This window comes from Manduca sexta, chromosome 17 (genome assembly GCF_014839805.1).
Source record: "Manduca sexta isolate Smith_Timp_Sample1 chromosome 17, JHU_Msex_v1.0, whole genome shotgun sequence".
NCBI lineage: Eukaryota > Metazoa > Arthropoda > Insecta > Lepidoptera > Sphingidae > Manduca > Manduca sexta.
The window spans coordinates 15,166,783-15,181,420 of NC_051131.1; the positions used below are offsets into that span (position 1 = coordinate 15,166,783).

At 35.1% G+C, this 14,638-nt stretch overlaps 1 protein-coding gene across 2 annotated transcripts; it reads left to right on the top strand.

Moving 5' to 3' along the window:
- The first annotated feature begins 443 nt into the window (after positions 1 to 443).
- LOC115451466 (D-glucuronyl C5-epimerase) lies at positions 444 to 13,386 on the top strand. Of its 2 annotated transcripts, none has more exons than XM_030179807.2 (8): positions 444 to 665; positions 2,474 to 2,591; positions 3,498 to 3,646; positions 4,429 to 5,004; positions 5,581 to 5,715; positions 6,259 to 6,446; positions 6,923 to 7,087; positions 7,318 to 13,386. In XM_030179807.2, the coding sequence occupies exons 1-8, from the start codon at positions 597 to 599 to the stop codon at positions 7,682 to 7,684; spliced, it is 1,767 nt and encodes a 588-aa protein (XP_030035667.2). In that variant the 5' UTR covers positions 444 to 596; the 3' UTR covers positions 7,685 to 13,386. The 2 variants fall into 2 exon arrangements, with proteins under 2 accessions (XP_030035667.2, XP_037295599.1); XM_037439702.1 differs by having other exon boundaries at positions 3,501 to 3,646.
- Positions 13,387 to 14,638: the final 1,252 nt, after the last annotated feature.

The following is a 14,638-nucleotide window of genomic DNA, read 5'->3' on the forward strand; positions in this document are numbered from 1 at the left end:
CACAAAGCAGGTTTTAAATTTTCCTATCCAGTCTATACCAATCTATTTAGGTTAAATATTGAATATAAATGTATGTATCTAGTAGACGGTACAATCGTTGATACTGCAAAACGACCAGAGAAAATGACTCTTGGGCCATTGGGAAGAAGATGACGTAGTCAGTGCTGCATTGTTCTTATGCTAACAATAATAATAATGCCATCGTTTTTACTTATATATTTTTTCAATATTGAGATCAATGTGGTATTTAAATTGGAACAAACTTTTTTATAATAATAAGGACATAGTTGACTCGGCGAGCAGTCTACGAGTAAGTAGTAAACATCACCTGCATTATAGTAAACGTAAAGTTCATAATTTTTAGTAACAAGTTAAGAATATCGATACCGATATATGGAACGTTTAATGTCAACACTGACGATTGTCAGCATAACTGTCAAAAGTCAGCTGTAAACTGCGGAACTGTGTATCCAGCGATTATTTAACATTATTTTGCGTTTAGAATCTGTTTTATGTTTGTATTCCAGTTGATTTTTGCCCGCACTTCACCGATTTACCAGTTTGATGTGATTTGAGATGTGAAAGCGTTATTTCTTATGAAAAGAATACGTTTATTTCATTACAACATTCATCAACACGAATGGAATGTGTTTTCAGTACACAAAGTAAGTTTCCGCATTTTGTTTGTATGTTTTTGTATTAGAAAAGTGTCATGTTCGTTTAATTATATCATAAATAACATACAGTCGTGTTTATATTGCCACATCACTTGATGCGCTCTGCAGCAATTTGAACTCCCACGCGCTAGCGACAGGCGCCTATAAATTAAGCGGACATTAACTTATAAATTTCTTTAAATATTCTTTCGAATCGGTTACAGCGTTCATTCCAATTTTATTGTGCCATTCAACTTCTTATGCTACGATAACAAGAAAAATAGACGACATATCGTCGGAAATAATGCAAGACCGCGTAGCCAACGAAAAAAGGCAAATTGAAATTAATCCTTACTATACTAAACTTTATAATTGATAATTCTAGGCTTTTATGTATCATTTATGTGGCACTGCACTCTTCCCGACAATAAAAATTAAATAATCTGTTTACAATGTATAATCCATCTATTTGATATTTTCAAAAAATAACAAAATTATAATTTCTACTTCTTGCTCCTTTTTTGAAGTTGGTCATAAATATATATGTATTTGCAGAAACAACTCCTAATCTATCATTTATTTAATGGATTTTCCCTTGACCCCATTTTTATTACTATCCTTAGTTCTGAGTAATGAGGGCAAATAACTTGGTTGACCAAATGTCACTTGGAACTTAGTGACCTAACTGGAGAGTTAGAATCAGAGTTAGTGGTTATCAAATTAGACTTGGTTAGTGATCATTCAGTGTTCATAATTCGACGATCAAATTTAATATATTTGTATATTTTGAACACACACATAAATTATATTTTTCTTTATAAACTTTAATCATGGCGAATTTCACACTCTTCTGTGCATACAATGTACTTATAAAGGAGTAAAAAATTATTTTTTTCACATATTAATATAGGGGTTTAATACAATGTGCCAAGTGATAACTTGTCACTTATATCTTGGTAATCATTGTACTGATACTTATAGTTCTCAGCTAGGTGTATTTTATATTTTGAGTGAGATATTCAAAGAGTAAAAATTAAACAAAATTTGGTGATAAAAACAATAAGTAGTTTTATTTGAATGAGAGATTTGACCTAACTTTGGGATTTCCATTTAAATTTAACATAACTATTAAAAACAAAAACATAAGTGATAAATAATTTTACGATCACGGTTCTTATCATTATAGATGATTTAATTTTGTTTTTGTTTTTATTTTGTTTTTATGTCCAGATAGTGTTGATGGATGAAAGATCATTAATACAATAATGAGCGAAATTTAATTAATTTGTTTTGCAGGAGTCCATTCAGTTTATCAAACTATTTGTTTTTTTTTTACAATGCCGAACAAACCTATTAGTAAATGTTATTCTTTTAGTATACAGCTAAATATATAATATGATGTGTGGTTAATATAACAATATTAAAATGGCCAAGACCATACATCTCTACAAAATAATTACAGCATGGATGCAGTTTACTTAAAAAAGCATCACAAAAAAAAGTATAACACACTACTGCATTGTGTTGAAATAAAAACTAATTGGCATTGTCTAAAGGGTATATAATTAATCAGCTATTAACCCAACTTCAAAGCAATGCTCTGTCAATCACCTCTGACTTTTCTAAGTTACGTCTTTAATTTAAATTGTTTACCAATTAACATCTTCAAGGTATATAAGTCTGCCAACCCATACCAGCATGGTGGAATAAAGAATAAAATCTCTCTTAGTAGCAAAAGAGGCCCAGGCTCAGCAATGAGCAGTACATAATACAAGACTGGTACATTAACATTATTATAAATTATTTTTATTGTGCAGGTGGCAGGCGTGATGCTGGTCCGAATGAACATGAAGGTAGCACTGGGCGCGCTGTGCGTCGCAGTGCTACTCTACATCGTGTATTGGGGACACTGCGGAGAGTTCCCCAGGAGGCCAAGTATGTCCATTGTATTGTTGTCCATGTATTAGTATACATGTATTACATATACTCACGCTGTTTATGTTCAAAGGGCTAGGCAGAAGTCCCTACAAGGCACCTGGTTTCGCCATGTGTATTCCGGACCAATACACAATAGGGAGCGAGCCTATCGCCATATCGGAATCAAATTCCAGACTATGGGCTTGTACAAAGTAGATAAACCCAATATCACTGCCAGATCTCGGAATCAAACCTGGAACCTCAGGGCCAATTATTCCAAAAAAAAATTATATCTACCGTAGCGGTATTTATTAAATATAATATAACATAATAAGGATGGCTAAAGTATTATAGGGACGGGTTCTAAGAACATGCAAAAAAAACAGTTTTAAAATCAATATAATTATGTTCTGTGAAGGGCGTGATATCGGAATCTCCTTAGGCCGCCTTTGACCTCAGTAGCGGCTGATTATTACTTAAATGATTATAACTATATTTTAGAATAAAGCGCGAAAAGAACAATAAGACCGATTTAAGGTCGATTTTTATTCTGGTATTTCAAGTGTTAATGCGAAATTGTGATTATTAATTATAATAATAATTATTAGGAGACAGAAATAGTTTTTTTCTTCTTCAAAAATAGTTTATTTTGAAACTAGTGTGTTTACAAGGTTACGGTTCATTTTGGGTATAGATGTGTTTAAAATCCACACCATCAGAATAATTTTAATAAACCTATTTATAATTATAAACCTTTAAAAATGCGATACTAGATATTTTGTAAAGGTTGGTTGGCATGATTATATTATTATTATGAGTATATTGTGTCAATAATATTTTTCTTTCTTTTCTTTTGCATGAGATAATACTTCATTTATTTTTCTTATATGTTTTTGATTTATGATAATTATAATGTGTTGCCAGTAGGTTCTGTGTTGTCGAACGGCCTGTCAGAGCGCGTGGAAGAAGACATAGAATGTGTAATCAACGGCGAGTACTCGGTGGCGTGCCGGCGCGACCGCGACCGCGACGAGGTCTTCGTGCCTTTCTCCCTCGTCCACAAGTATTTTGAGGTAAACACACTCTTCGATGTGCATAACGAGGACCTTAGGCCCATGTTCACAAACAATACTATAAGGACGCATATTGTCGGCAATTTTATAATTTCTTTGAGCTTGTTTAGCTTTGTTTATCTATTTGGGTATTGCAGTCATTTGGTATACTTATATAGAATAGTTTCAGATTATTGTCAGAAGATGGCGCTTAATTAAGTGGGATGTTTTTGTGATTTTGAAATCATTAAATATAAATTATGTTGACTTATCATTTGATGATGATGAGTTGCGAGTGTTATTCGATCGATTTATTCAAAAAACCATCAATCAATCGATAGAATTGGATTTATTACTGCGATAAACTGTCAGATAACGGCAAGCTGTGAAGAATTGTGTAGGTACTTCTGCCAGTCATCAGACTTAGTACATCGTTATTGAAAATTATTATTTTGAATGTCAAATAAAACGTCGTACCTCTTTTATAAACTAGCTTATCTTATCACGGGATGCCCTTTATCGACCCTGTATCAAAGTACGACCGACCTTGAGCCGCACAGCGCCCAAATATTGATCGTGCGGATTTAAGCTCATATCAATACTTTACATTAATAAAGTGTGCCTTGAAGCTATTTGTAATTCAAAATGATCGATGATGCTACTGTTTATGAGGAGATATCCAGTGTACTTTAATTGTATTTTTTTTTTTTTTTTGTTTACTCATACATTATTTAGATGCTAGGAAATGAAACTAAATTTTAAAGTTTGGGAAATATTATGTGACATAAACTACTCCTATCCAGATTTACGGCAAGATAACTTCAACGGACGGCATCGAGAAATTCGAATGGTCCCACAGCTACGGTAAAATATACCATCCGAAGAAGAAGTATGACCCACGCGGCACCTTCACCACCTTCGAAAACTACAACGTGGAAGTTCGCGATAGGGTCAAATGCATCAGCGGGATCGAGGGGGTCCCGGTGTCCACCCAGTGGGACCCTAAGGGCTTCTTCTACCCGACCCAGATAGCACAATTTGGACTGGCTCACTATAGCAAGTTTTTGACCGAACCAGAGCCAAGGAGAAAGGTTTTGGATGATGGAGAGAAACATCTAGAAAACTGGATAGTCAGTAAAGATGCTACGATGGCGAGGGAATTTGATGAGTCAGTACAGTCTAATGTTATAAAGTTTTCGACGTCAGAGCATGTGGCAAGTCAGGTGTGGTTGAAGGTGAACGTGAGCCAGGACTTCGTGCTCAGTGCAGATCTGATGATGAAGCCTAACTCCTCGATGACCGTGGTGCTGCAGAACAAGGATAAGAGGGAGACCGTGTATTTGCATTATGTTACGAATATGCAGATGATATATGCTCAGGTAAGTTTATTTGATTTTTAATTATGCTTATTTGACACCCTGTATATTGCTAAAAAATTATATTTTTCTTGTAATATGTGATTTGTATCTTACTTTTTTTATACAATAGGTAGATTTTCTTTAGTTGTAGTTAGAATATAACTTGGAAACTATGTATGCTTTTTTTGTTAGTTGCAAATCGTCCTCTATGTACAAAGATATAGGAGATAGTTATACACCAGCAGATTGAATAATATACTGAAGGAATTTATGCTCAAAAATTTCATTGCTTTACTTTTCTAATTTTTTTATTACTTTGTAGTTTAGTGGGTATATGGCCTGGAGTGCTGGTGTGCATGAGAGTATTTCCCATTGTAAGGGTGATATTGTCGATGCGACGAATTCTCTTAGAGTAGTAGTGGTATAAGGGTGTGTAAAATTAAAATTACTTTTTATACGGTTCAAGTAAAATATTTTAGTGTTATTATAAAAAATATAGGGGGTGGTTTTATTTTGTAACACAATATCAAAATGATTCTATATAACATCCTGTAGATATTTTGTTCAATGTATGTAAATAAGTTATATTATTTTTAGGACGATCATATATACTACGGTATAGGCGTGGAGCAGCAATGGCGGCGCATCACCAGGGATCTTATAATCGACATGCAGAAAGGCTGGGCGTTGCAGGACAGGCCGAAGCGGAGGTCACCACGGAATAAGTTTAAGGTAGTCTTTTTTATTGGCTTAGTAGGCAAAAGATCAAGCAGTCCGCCTGACTGTACGCAGCATCTGCTGCCCATGGACTAAAGCAATGCCCGAGGCACAGGCAAGCCGTTGTCTACTGGAAGGTGAGCACTCTTTTTAAGCCCCGTTTAAAGAAGGACAAGTCATAGCACTCGGGGTACACTTAGTTTTAGAGAATAATTGACACATTTTTTTTAGTTGAAGGTAGAAAATTTTCTACCTATGCAATATGTAGTTGTACCTGTTGATTTTAACAGGTGTGTTGCTAGTGGTTACTGAGCATCCAGAAAACCAAATAATTTTTAGACTTATTAGTGACTGCAAGGATAAGGAAGAAAGAGGGTTGAATTTGTATATGTCTTACGGGATGGGAGCTGACTGACACCATAATGTAACTCTTCCAAAGGAACCAGTACGGCAGGTTTTATCATGTATACTAACCATCCTTTAGTATGTGGAGAGACTAAAGATACTAAGCAGGTATCTTTCTATCACATATGGCTATATTTTTTGTATTCGTTTTAGATATCGAGCATAATTCTAAGCGGTTCTGGCGCGCTGGACAACGTGACAGTGTCCCGCAGCGAGCACATGGCTATGTTCATGGCGGCGGCGCGCTGGCTCGTGCGCTCGCAGCGCGCCAGTGCGGGCGGCTGGCCCGTGCCCGTCAGGAGGAGGATGGCGCTCGGAGTCGCAGACCTCAAGCCGGGCTGGTGAGTGGCGCAGGGTATAGCTAGTAGTACAGTACAGTACAGTACAGTTAGCAGCTATGTTCATGGCGGCGGCGCGCTGGCTCGTGCGCTCGCAGCGCGCCAGTGCGGGCGGCTGGCCCGTGCCCGTCAGGAGGAGGATGGCGCTCGGAGTCGCAGACCTCAAGCCGGGCTGGTGAGTGGCGCAGGGTATAGCTAGTAGTACAGTACAGTACAGTACAGTACAGTTAGCAGCTATGTTCATGGCGGCGGCGCGCTGGCTCGTGCGCTCGCAGCGCGCCAGTGCGGGCGGCTGGCCCGTGCCCGTCAGGAGGAGGATGGCGCTCGGAGTCGCAGACCTCAAGCCGGGCTGGTGAGTGGCGCAGGGTATAGCTAGTAGTACAGTACAGTACCGTTAGTTTTAAAATTCAAATTGTAACGCCTTCTAAGTCACATCTCATACACTAAATAGCCTTCTGTAAACGTCACTCCCTGCGCAGGTACTCGGCGATGAGTCAAGGCCACGCGATTTCCCTTTTGTCCCGCGCGTACCACCGCAGCGGCGACACGTCGTACCTGCAGGCGGCCAAGCGCGCGCTGTTCCTGCTCGACGTGCCGAGCCACGCCGGCGGCGTCAAGGCGTACTGGATGGACAAATACGTGTGGTAGGTATTCAAAGGATCTGGTACTTCCCGGATTTCAAAATAAAATCGCTTCAGTTGTTAATGTCGGAGAAGTCGAATATTTGTTCGATCACTTACCATGAACTCGAGCAACAAGACCATGCCATAAGGTAATTTGATCCCATTTTTGAGTCTCATTTATTTATAATTTGCCCTCATTAACCTGCGGAAATTTCTAATAAAACACTTCGGAATCGATATTTCCCTTGTAGGTACGAAGAATACCCAACCAAGCCGCCGCTGTTCGTCCTTAACGGCTTCATATATACTCTTCTCGGCCTCTACGACCTGCACATAATCGAGGGCGAGAACTCCATATCCCTCGCCAAGAAGATGTTTGACGACGGCATGACCTCCCTCAAGACCTTACTCCCGCTCTTCGACACCGGCAGCGGCAGCTTCTACGACCTCCGACACTTCACCCTAGGTGTCAGCCCCAACATAGCCAGGTGGGATTACCACGCCACCCACGTCAATCAATTATATCTTCTAGCAGGCCTGGACAACGACCCAATCCTACTGAATACGGCTAAAAGGTGGGAGGGATACATGTTAGGGAAACGGGCAGCACATAATTGAACAATGTGGGATCAGGTTGGTATTATACGTCACTCGTGGAGTGTGGAGTCTTTGTTGACTAATGTGGGTCGGTGGGATTCGTAGGGTTTGAAAGTTAACACGTTCGCTAGGTCAAGAAGGTCAGTAATGTTCGATTCAGTAATCTCGGAGTTTTGGAGGTATTTTTGTTGGATTCGTCGGAAAATGTGGGATTTGTGAAATTGAGTAAGGTTTGATATGGAAGTTGATTTTTCCTTTTTGATAATTTACGGTTCTGGCTCCTGGTGCTTTAATACATTTTGACCAATATGAATATAGATCCGAGCGTTAGTGTTAACATGCATAAAAACTGATTTTAAATCGTAAAAAGTAATGTAGAAGGTAGAAAATGTAACAAATTAAATATTTTTATATCATAACATAGTGGGTGAATTGGTAACAATAACATATTACATAACATTTGAAGTAATAATATACTACTAATTCTTTTAACAAACTTTGTCACTGAAGGCTTGTCTGAGTTATGTAAGGAACATTAAATATTTGAATACGTAAGTTGTAGTCTGACAATGTCCAATGTTTTATAACACAAAATTAAACATGGAATTATACTGGCGTGAGTTTTTGGAAATCAAATTATAAAAGGCTTAAACAACATTATGCAGTTGTAAAAAATGCGCAATAAAAAATAAAATAGACTAATAGTTTTTACTTCAATCATAGCGTTCAGTGACTTAAACATAATGGAAGACTACAACAGTGTTGCCAAAGAACTACATTATTATCGAATGGTGTCATGTTTTACTTGGACTGTAGGGTTGGGACGTTTGACATATTCATGAAACATGGTCGTGTGGTGGGATTCGCAATAAAAATATGTGGGATTGAAAATATAAGCGGAATTGATCGAACCCTACCAAATTGTGTCTCTGTACTCTGAATAACGCTAGATGTCGCTTTAGCAACCCAAATACCTCAAATATAGATCTGCTGATTGTTACAAGATTCGCAATTCCTAATAACCTGACTTAACATAGGTTTCTTAGTACTAGCGTGGGATTAGGACTGTGTTGTTTTTTTATATTCGTAATATATTTCTCGAATTTACTACTTATTAATTATATAATAATATTAATTTTATAAAAAATATGATCATGCTTCATGAACATGCCCGAACGCGATGTAACAAAAAACAAATATATATACCATTAAAGACTGATATGAAACAACTTTAATATTATGTATATATCAACGTACCTTAGTGTATGTATTGGCAGTAATGTATGAAGTTTAATACCTTTTTGGCTTAGTCGGTCTGTTTATGTAGATATAATAATTATTACATAATATGATAGAAAACTTTCAGTGGATTTGAATCAACGTGGGGTTCGTTTGGATATCTCTCATTACTTTGGTGGGATTGGATAGGCTCGGTGTAACAGTCTTTGTCGTCTGAATATTTTGCCAATTCCAAAGTTCGTACATTACAGTCAATACAGTAGTTAAATTATCCATCTCTTTGCTTTATTTTGTACTTAATGACTAAATTTAAAACCTTATTTAGTATTAGTAACCAAATATCGTTAAAGTCATATCATTGTACATAGCTTAGTGATAGTTGATATGAGACAATTATGAATGGGGTTTGTATAAATGTACATAGCATTTTCAAGGAAGGAAAAGCTGGTTTATGGTTTCATCTTTCACTGAATAATGGTATGATCAGATTATTTTTTTTTAGAATTTGCAGACAATATAAAAAATTACGTTGCTTTTTACGGAATTGTAGATTCTTTTTCATTTAAATGAATATTGATTTTCAGAAGGAATAAACCATTGTTTTCGAAAAATGAAACGCTGGTTGCAGCTGGAAGACATAATGATTATATGAAAATATATAATTCTATGTGTATAAAAGCAATTGATTTTCTAAAATATTAGTTTACTGTCTGCAAATTTTACTGAAAAATAATTGTATGATATGGATAAGTGATACAGGTAATCTAAAATGAGGGCCGAGTGCATTAAATAATGTTTGAGACTGGAATTATATTTATTCGTAAATGCGAAGTTAAGTATCTCAAAGTATTCGCAAAATGAAGCAGATTTATTACGTAATATATATTTGTCAGTGTTTTTGGTACTTTATGAGGGGCCGTACAAGTATTACGTAACGCAATTTGGGGGGGAAGGAGGATCTTTTAAAACTTTACTATGTGTACACGGGCGGGAGGGGATACTCGTACAAAGCGTTATGTATCATTGTTTTTTTTTTTATTTTAAAACAATAACAAAGGTATTTTAGCGACTTTCCGGTATTTTGCATAAAATAATTGTGAATATTACAAAAAAATTGGCACTTTAGAGTGACATAACTTTTGGAGGGAGAGGGAGGATGGCGTATAGTTAAACGTTACGGCGCGTTACAAGGGAGAGTAGGGGCTTCAAAAATCTTCAAAAATTGCGTTACGTAATACTTGAACGGCCCCTTAGCTGTTTTTTAATCTAATTATTAGTCATGTTTATTTTATTCAGTAGATTTTGGTATGTCGATTTTATCGCTGAAGGAATTTATGGCTTTTCTTACTTTATTTGAATTATGGATTTTATTGTTTCTTTAATTAAAATGTATGCGAAAGCTATCAATTACTTTAAGTATACAAAAGACGAAATTTATTGGTGATATAGTTTCTTGCCTCAATCGACCACGAATTTATTTATCCGTTCTATTATATTTATTGGGAATGGTAAAAGTTGGAAAATGTACCTACGTTTAATCGAAAATTCTTGGTAAAATAACACATGTTGAAATTGTCTACAATATTATATTTAATATTTTAATTTACTTTATAATTACTGTAAACCTGGAGGATGTATGATATGGCGATTTCATTAATGCTTGCGTGGACAGCTACCATTTTAATTCGACAAATAAGGTCATTTTAGATAAATCTCTACTAGGAGGCAGTTTCTTCAAGTTATTTTTTCTACAATAGCTGTTTTTGTGCTTAATTTCTGAGTAGTAGCCGTTCTAATGTATTGACAATTTATACATGTGTCATTTTTTCAAGTATTTCAAGTATAGTGGTAATTCAATGTTTATAGTTAATTGTACATAACATCTTGCCACGTTATTTATTCACTTAAAGTTTATTTATTTTATAGAACAAATAATGACAGCTATGTTAATAGTGAAACAAGGCGGAATGTGGGTAGTACGAAATATTTATTGTTTCTTAATGTATGTGTTTACATGCCACGCCGCTATATGTATGTATATAGTAGGAAATATTTTTTGTTGTGAAACAAGAATTTTGAATTTACAAGATTACAGTAATTGTATGTAAATATTGCCTGCATATGTCTAATAAATTTTCCGTTTAGTTTTATCCTAATAATATCACTTTTGACGTTATGCTCATATAATATCAGAAATGTTTTGTAATTTTCTGCCAGGTAGGGTTTATTTAATCGCCAGTCAGCTGAAGTTTTCTTACATGCTCCTTCCAGTTTGCTGCTGTCAAGTTATTCTCAGGAAATACAATGTAGAGTTTATTGAATGTTCAGAGTATATGTAACGTGTCTTATGATGATTCGAAAAGAAAAAATGAATATATTAGAATTGTTCCAGACCATTTTATTTAATTTATTTGTATCGTTTGCGGGCGATAGTCATTTGTTTAAAAAAATTGTTAAAACTTTGCTTCAGGGTTTCTCATAATGAGTCTGCACTTTACTTATTAATGTTAAGATTTTGACTTACATATCTAATTATATTAATTTAAGATTTTAGAACAATTATTCCGTTTGGAAATTGCTTGTTTACGAAGCCGAACTTGGCTGATGCACCACCGTGTCATAAGCGAGGTTTAGATTAGCAAGAAAACTTTCAGAAGTCGACTTCCGCTAGTAATTTTTACCGTATAACCATCTCTGCAAGCTGACTATTGCAATTTGAACCTTGTAGGACTTGCGGCAAGTGTCATGTGTATAACGAATGTCGAATTTTAATTTATTTTTCTTGCTTTGAATCACGAAACGAACTTGCCATTCGCCTGATGATAAGCGATACGACCGCCCAAAAACAATATAAACACCATCCATTATCTGAATTACAAAGTATTGTTTGGTATTTCATTGCGCTCGCCATCCTGAGACGTGAGATGTAAAGTCTTATATCCAGTACTTACATTGGCTACAATGTCCTTCAAACCGGAAGACCACAGTAACTACACACTTGCTTGGCAGCAGTAATAAGCATTGCGGTGGTACCTATCCAGGCGGACTCTCACATGTAGAGACCTACCGCCAGTAAAATAGATTACTTCTTACGCTATATTGTTGCAAGAACTTGCTAGTCTAAACTCAGCTTTGTGTAAAAAGAAATGGCAAATTCCAAAGTTGTCCAAAAATTGTCAGCCGGCTGGGAAAATGCACAAATAGGATGTCCTGGTATTCACTTAAATTATAAATTATTGTAAAGTCAATGTTACTGATAGGTGATGAATAAAATGTAACAAACAAAATTTATTATCTACGTATGGATGTATTTCGTTAAAATTAAACATTCCATTAAAGAGCTTACAGTGTTAGTCATTATCATTGTAAATAAATTATTTATTTTTAGTTTGTAAACATGTTTTTGTCTAAAGTAATATTTATTTAATTGTCGACGTTCTTAACAAAATATTTTTAATTATAATTGTGTTTTAAGAGGAACATCGGGCGTTTTGACAAAACAATGATTTGACTAGAGATCTTATGACTTAATTGATATAGTAATAAACAATACCTTCCTAGTAACAAGTTTTGTATAAAATGTTAATTTCAAGACCTAATTTCTCATATATACAACGTTGTAGCATTTTTTATGGGTCTTGTATTTAAATTGTCTGTTGGAAATACTTCTGATGTATCGGATGACGTCACACGTGTATCAAACTGCCAGTGAGCGACAGTGCGTGCAATTAATTAATTATGTTCTCAGATAATAATATAATCAACTGGTAGTACATACCTACTCTGATCAACAGTTTTGACCACAATCTACATACACGTGTTTTATTTTTAATGCTTTGAATGACGAGTTGATCTTGCGGTTCGCCTGATGGTAAGTGATACGACCGCCCATAAACAGTAGAAACGCCATCCAACACCTTGTATTGTTTGGTATTCCACTGCGCTCGCCTACTTGAGACATGAGATGTTAAGTCTTATCATGTTCAGTAGTTACACTGGTTACAATGTTTGTTTATTTTACATAAGCTGCATATGTATGTGGAGTACAATATAAAAATATTAACACATTGTTTTTATATAGTTATATAACACTATTAATACAATTATATTTGAACTTGGAAGTAAAAACTGCATTTGACGTAACTGTAAAAGACAACAATAACATTGTTAACGATGGTGGGGTCCATTTTCGGTAGGTTCAAGTTTTATGACCTTCTCTAATATTCATGATATGTGTGACTGTCGTGGGTTTCAAATTAATACATTTTGTGACAACCTCGGATTATCAAATACGGTTTAAACAGGTCGTTGTAGAGGAACCTAATGAAAGTGTGGAAACCACTCGTCTATGTGAAATGTAGATAAATGTAATATAGTTGAAATGTTACTGCATAACACTTTTTATATGTAATATATTTATTAGAAAACGTAGTTGTATAGAGAATGCACATGTGAATGACAATAAAGCGTCTCAGATTATAAAAGTGTTTTTTTATTTTATATTAAAGAAAAAACTATAAAATAATGGACTATAAAAACTCTTGATAAAAAATCAAACCTGTCCCAGATCTATTTGAAGCTATTTTATCTACCTGTTTCAAAAAAGGCTACTTAGTCATAATGGTGATATAAATAGTCTTTTGTTAAATATTTTCTTTCAACTGCAAAAAAAAAAATATTCCTATCTCGAAGTTCTGCAACGCATCGATGATTATTCTTCTGATATTATTTTGAATGTTTATTGGCGGCAAAGAGAATACAAATACTAATTGGCGGCGATGGCCATTTCCCATCAGATGACTCGCTTCCACTTTTACAGCCGACCTCAATATCTTCCTGACAGATGACAAACGGTTGAAATACTTGATTTTGGAAAACAGGTAGGTACTTTATCCGTGAAGTTTAATTATTTATCAGAAGGCCAAATACGATAACTGTTATTGGTTTCGCTACGTTTTCCCAAAAATAACATATAGCTATAATATTACAATACCCAATGTTCTAATAAATATGCAGTATTTTATATAATTTACGTAAAAACTTATGTAAAAATATTGAAAACAATTATAGTTTAAAAAGTAAATAGTACTCAATAACACTTTTTTAAACCTAACATTAACGGTAATCAATGCAAAAATAAGTATCTTCGTCGCTGCACCCACAAAAGTTATAGACCTGTTTCGTTTCGAGTTCCCCGCAAAATTTTTGATATTGAACAAACAGTAACAGCGTTCCTTTTACTGCAAAGTTGAGATAGCAAACTCTCGTTTAATGTTAATACGTTAATGAGACCGGCAGTTACCTTTTTCAATACATCCATGGAGTGTTAATTATTGAACATAGTGTAATTATTTTATCCTATAACAATATTCTACGGAACATAAAATTTTAGTTTTCTCATTTCAAAATTGCCGGGGAAACTAACGAGAAACACGATCGAAGGAAAGTGGCATCTTTATTACACTTTTGGCTTTATGGGAAATATTAAGAATCACAATTTTATGTTCATAAATATTAATTAAATGTTTTAAGTTAATTTACATATCATATTTTGTTTTGTAAAAGATGCGAAGATTTTCTTAGGTATAATTCTGGGTAAAATGTTGGCAAGTGGCAAGAGGCAACTAGCAACACTGACACTTGTCCGTCTGCGATGTCTGTGAGCTGTACCAACATATTTTATTTGTGAATAAACTTTATGATTTCCTAGAGTGTTTAGTGTTTACAATTGAATAA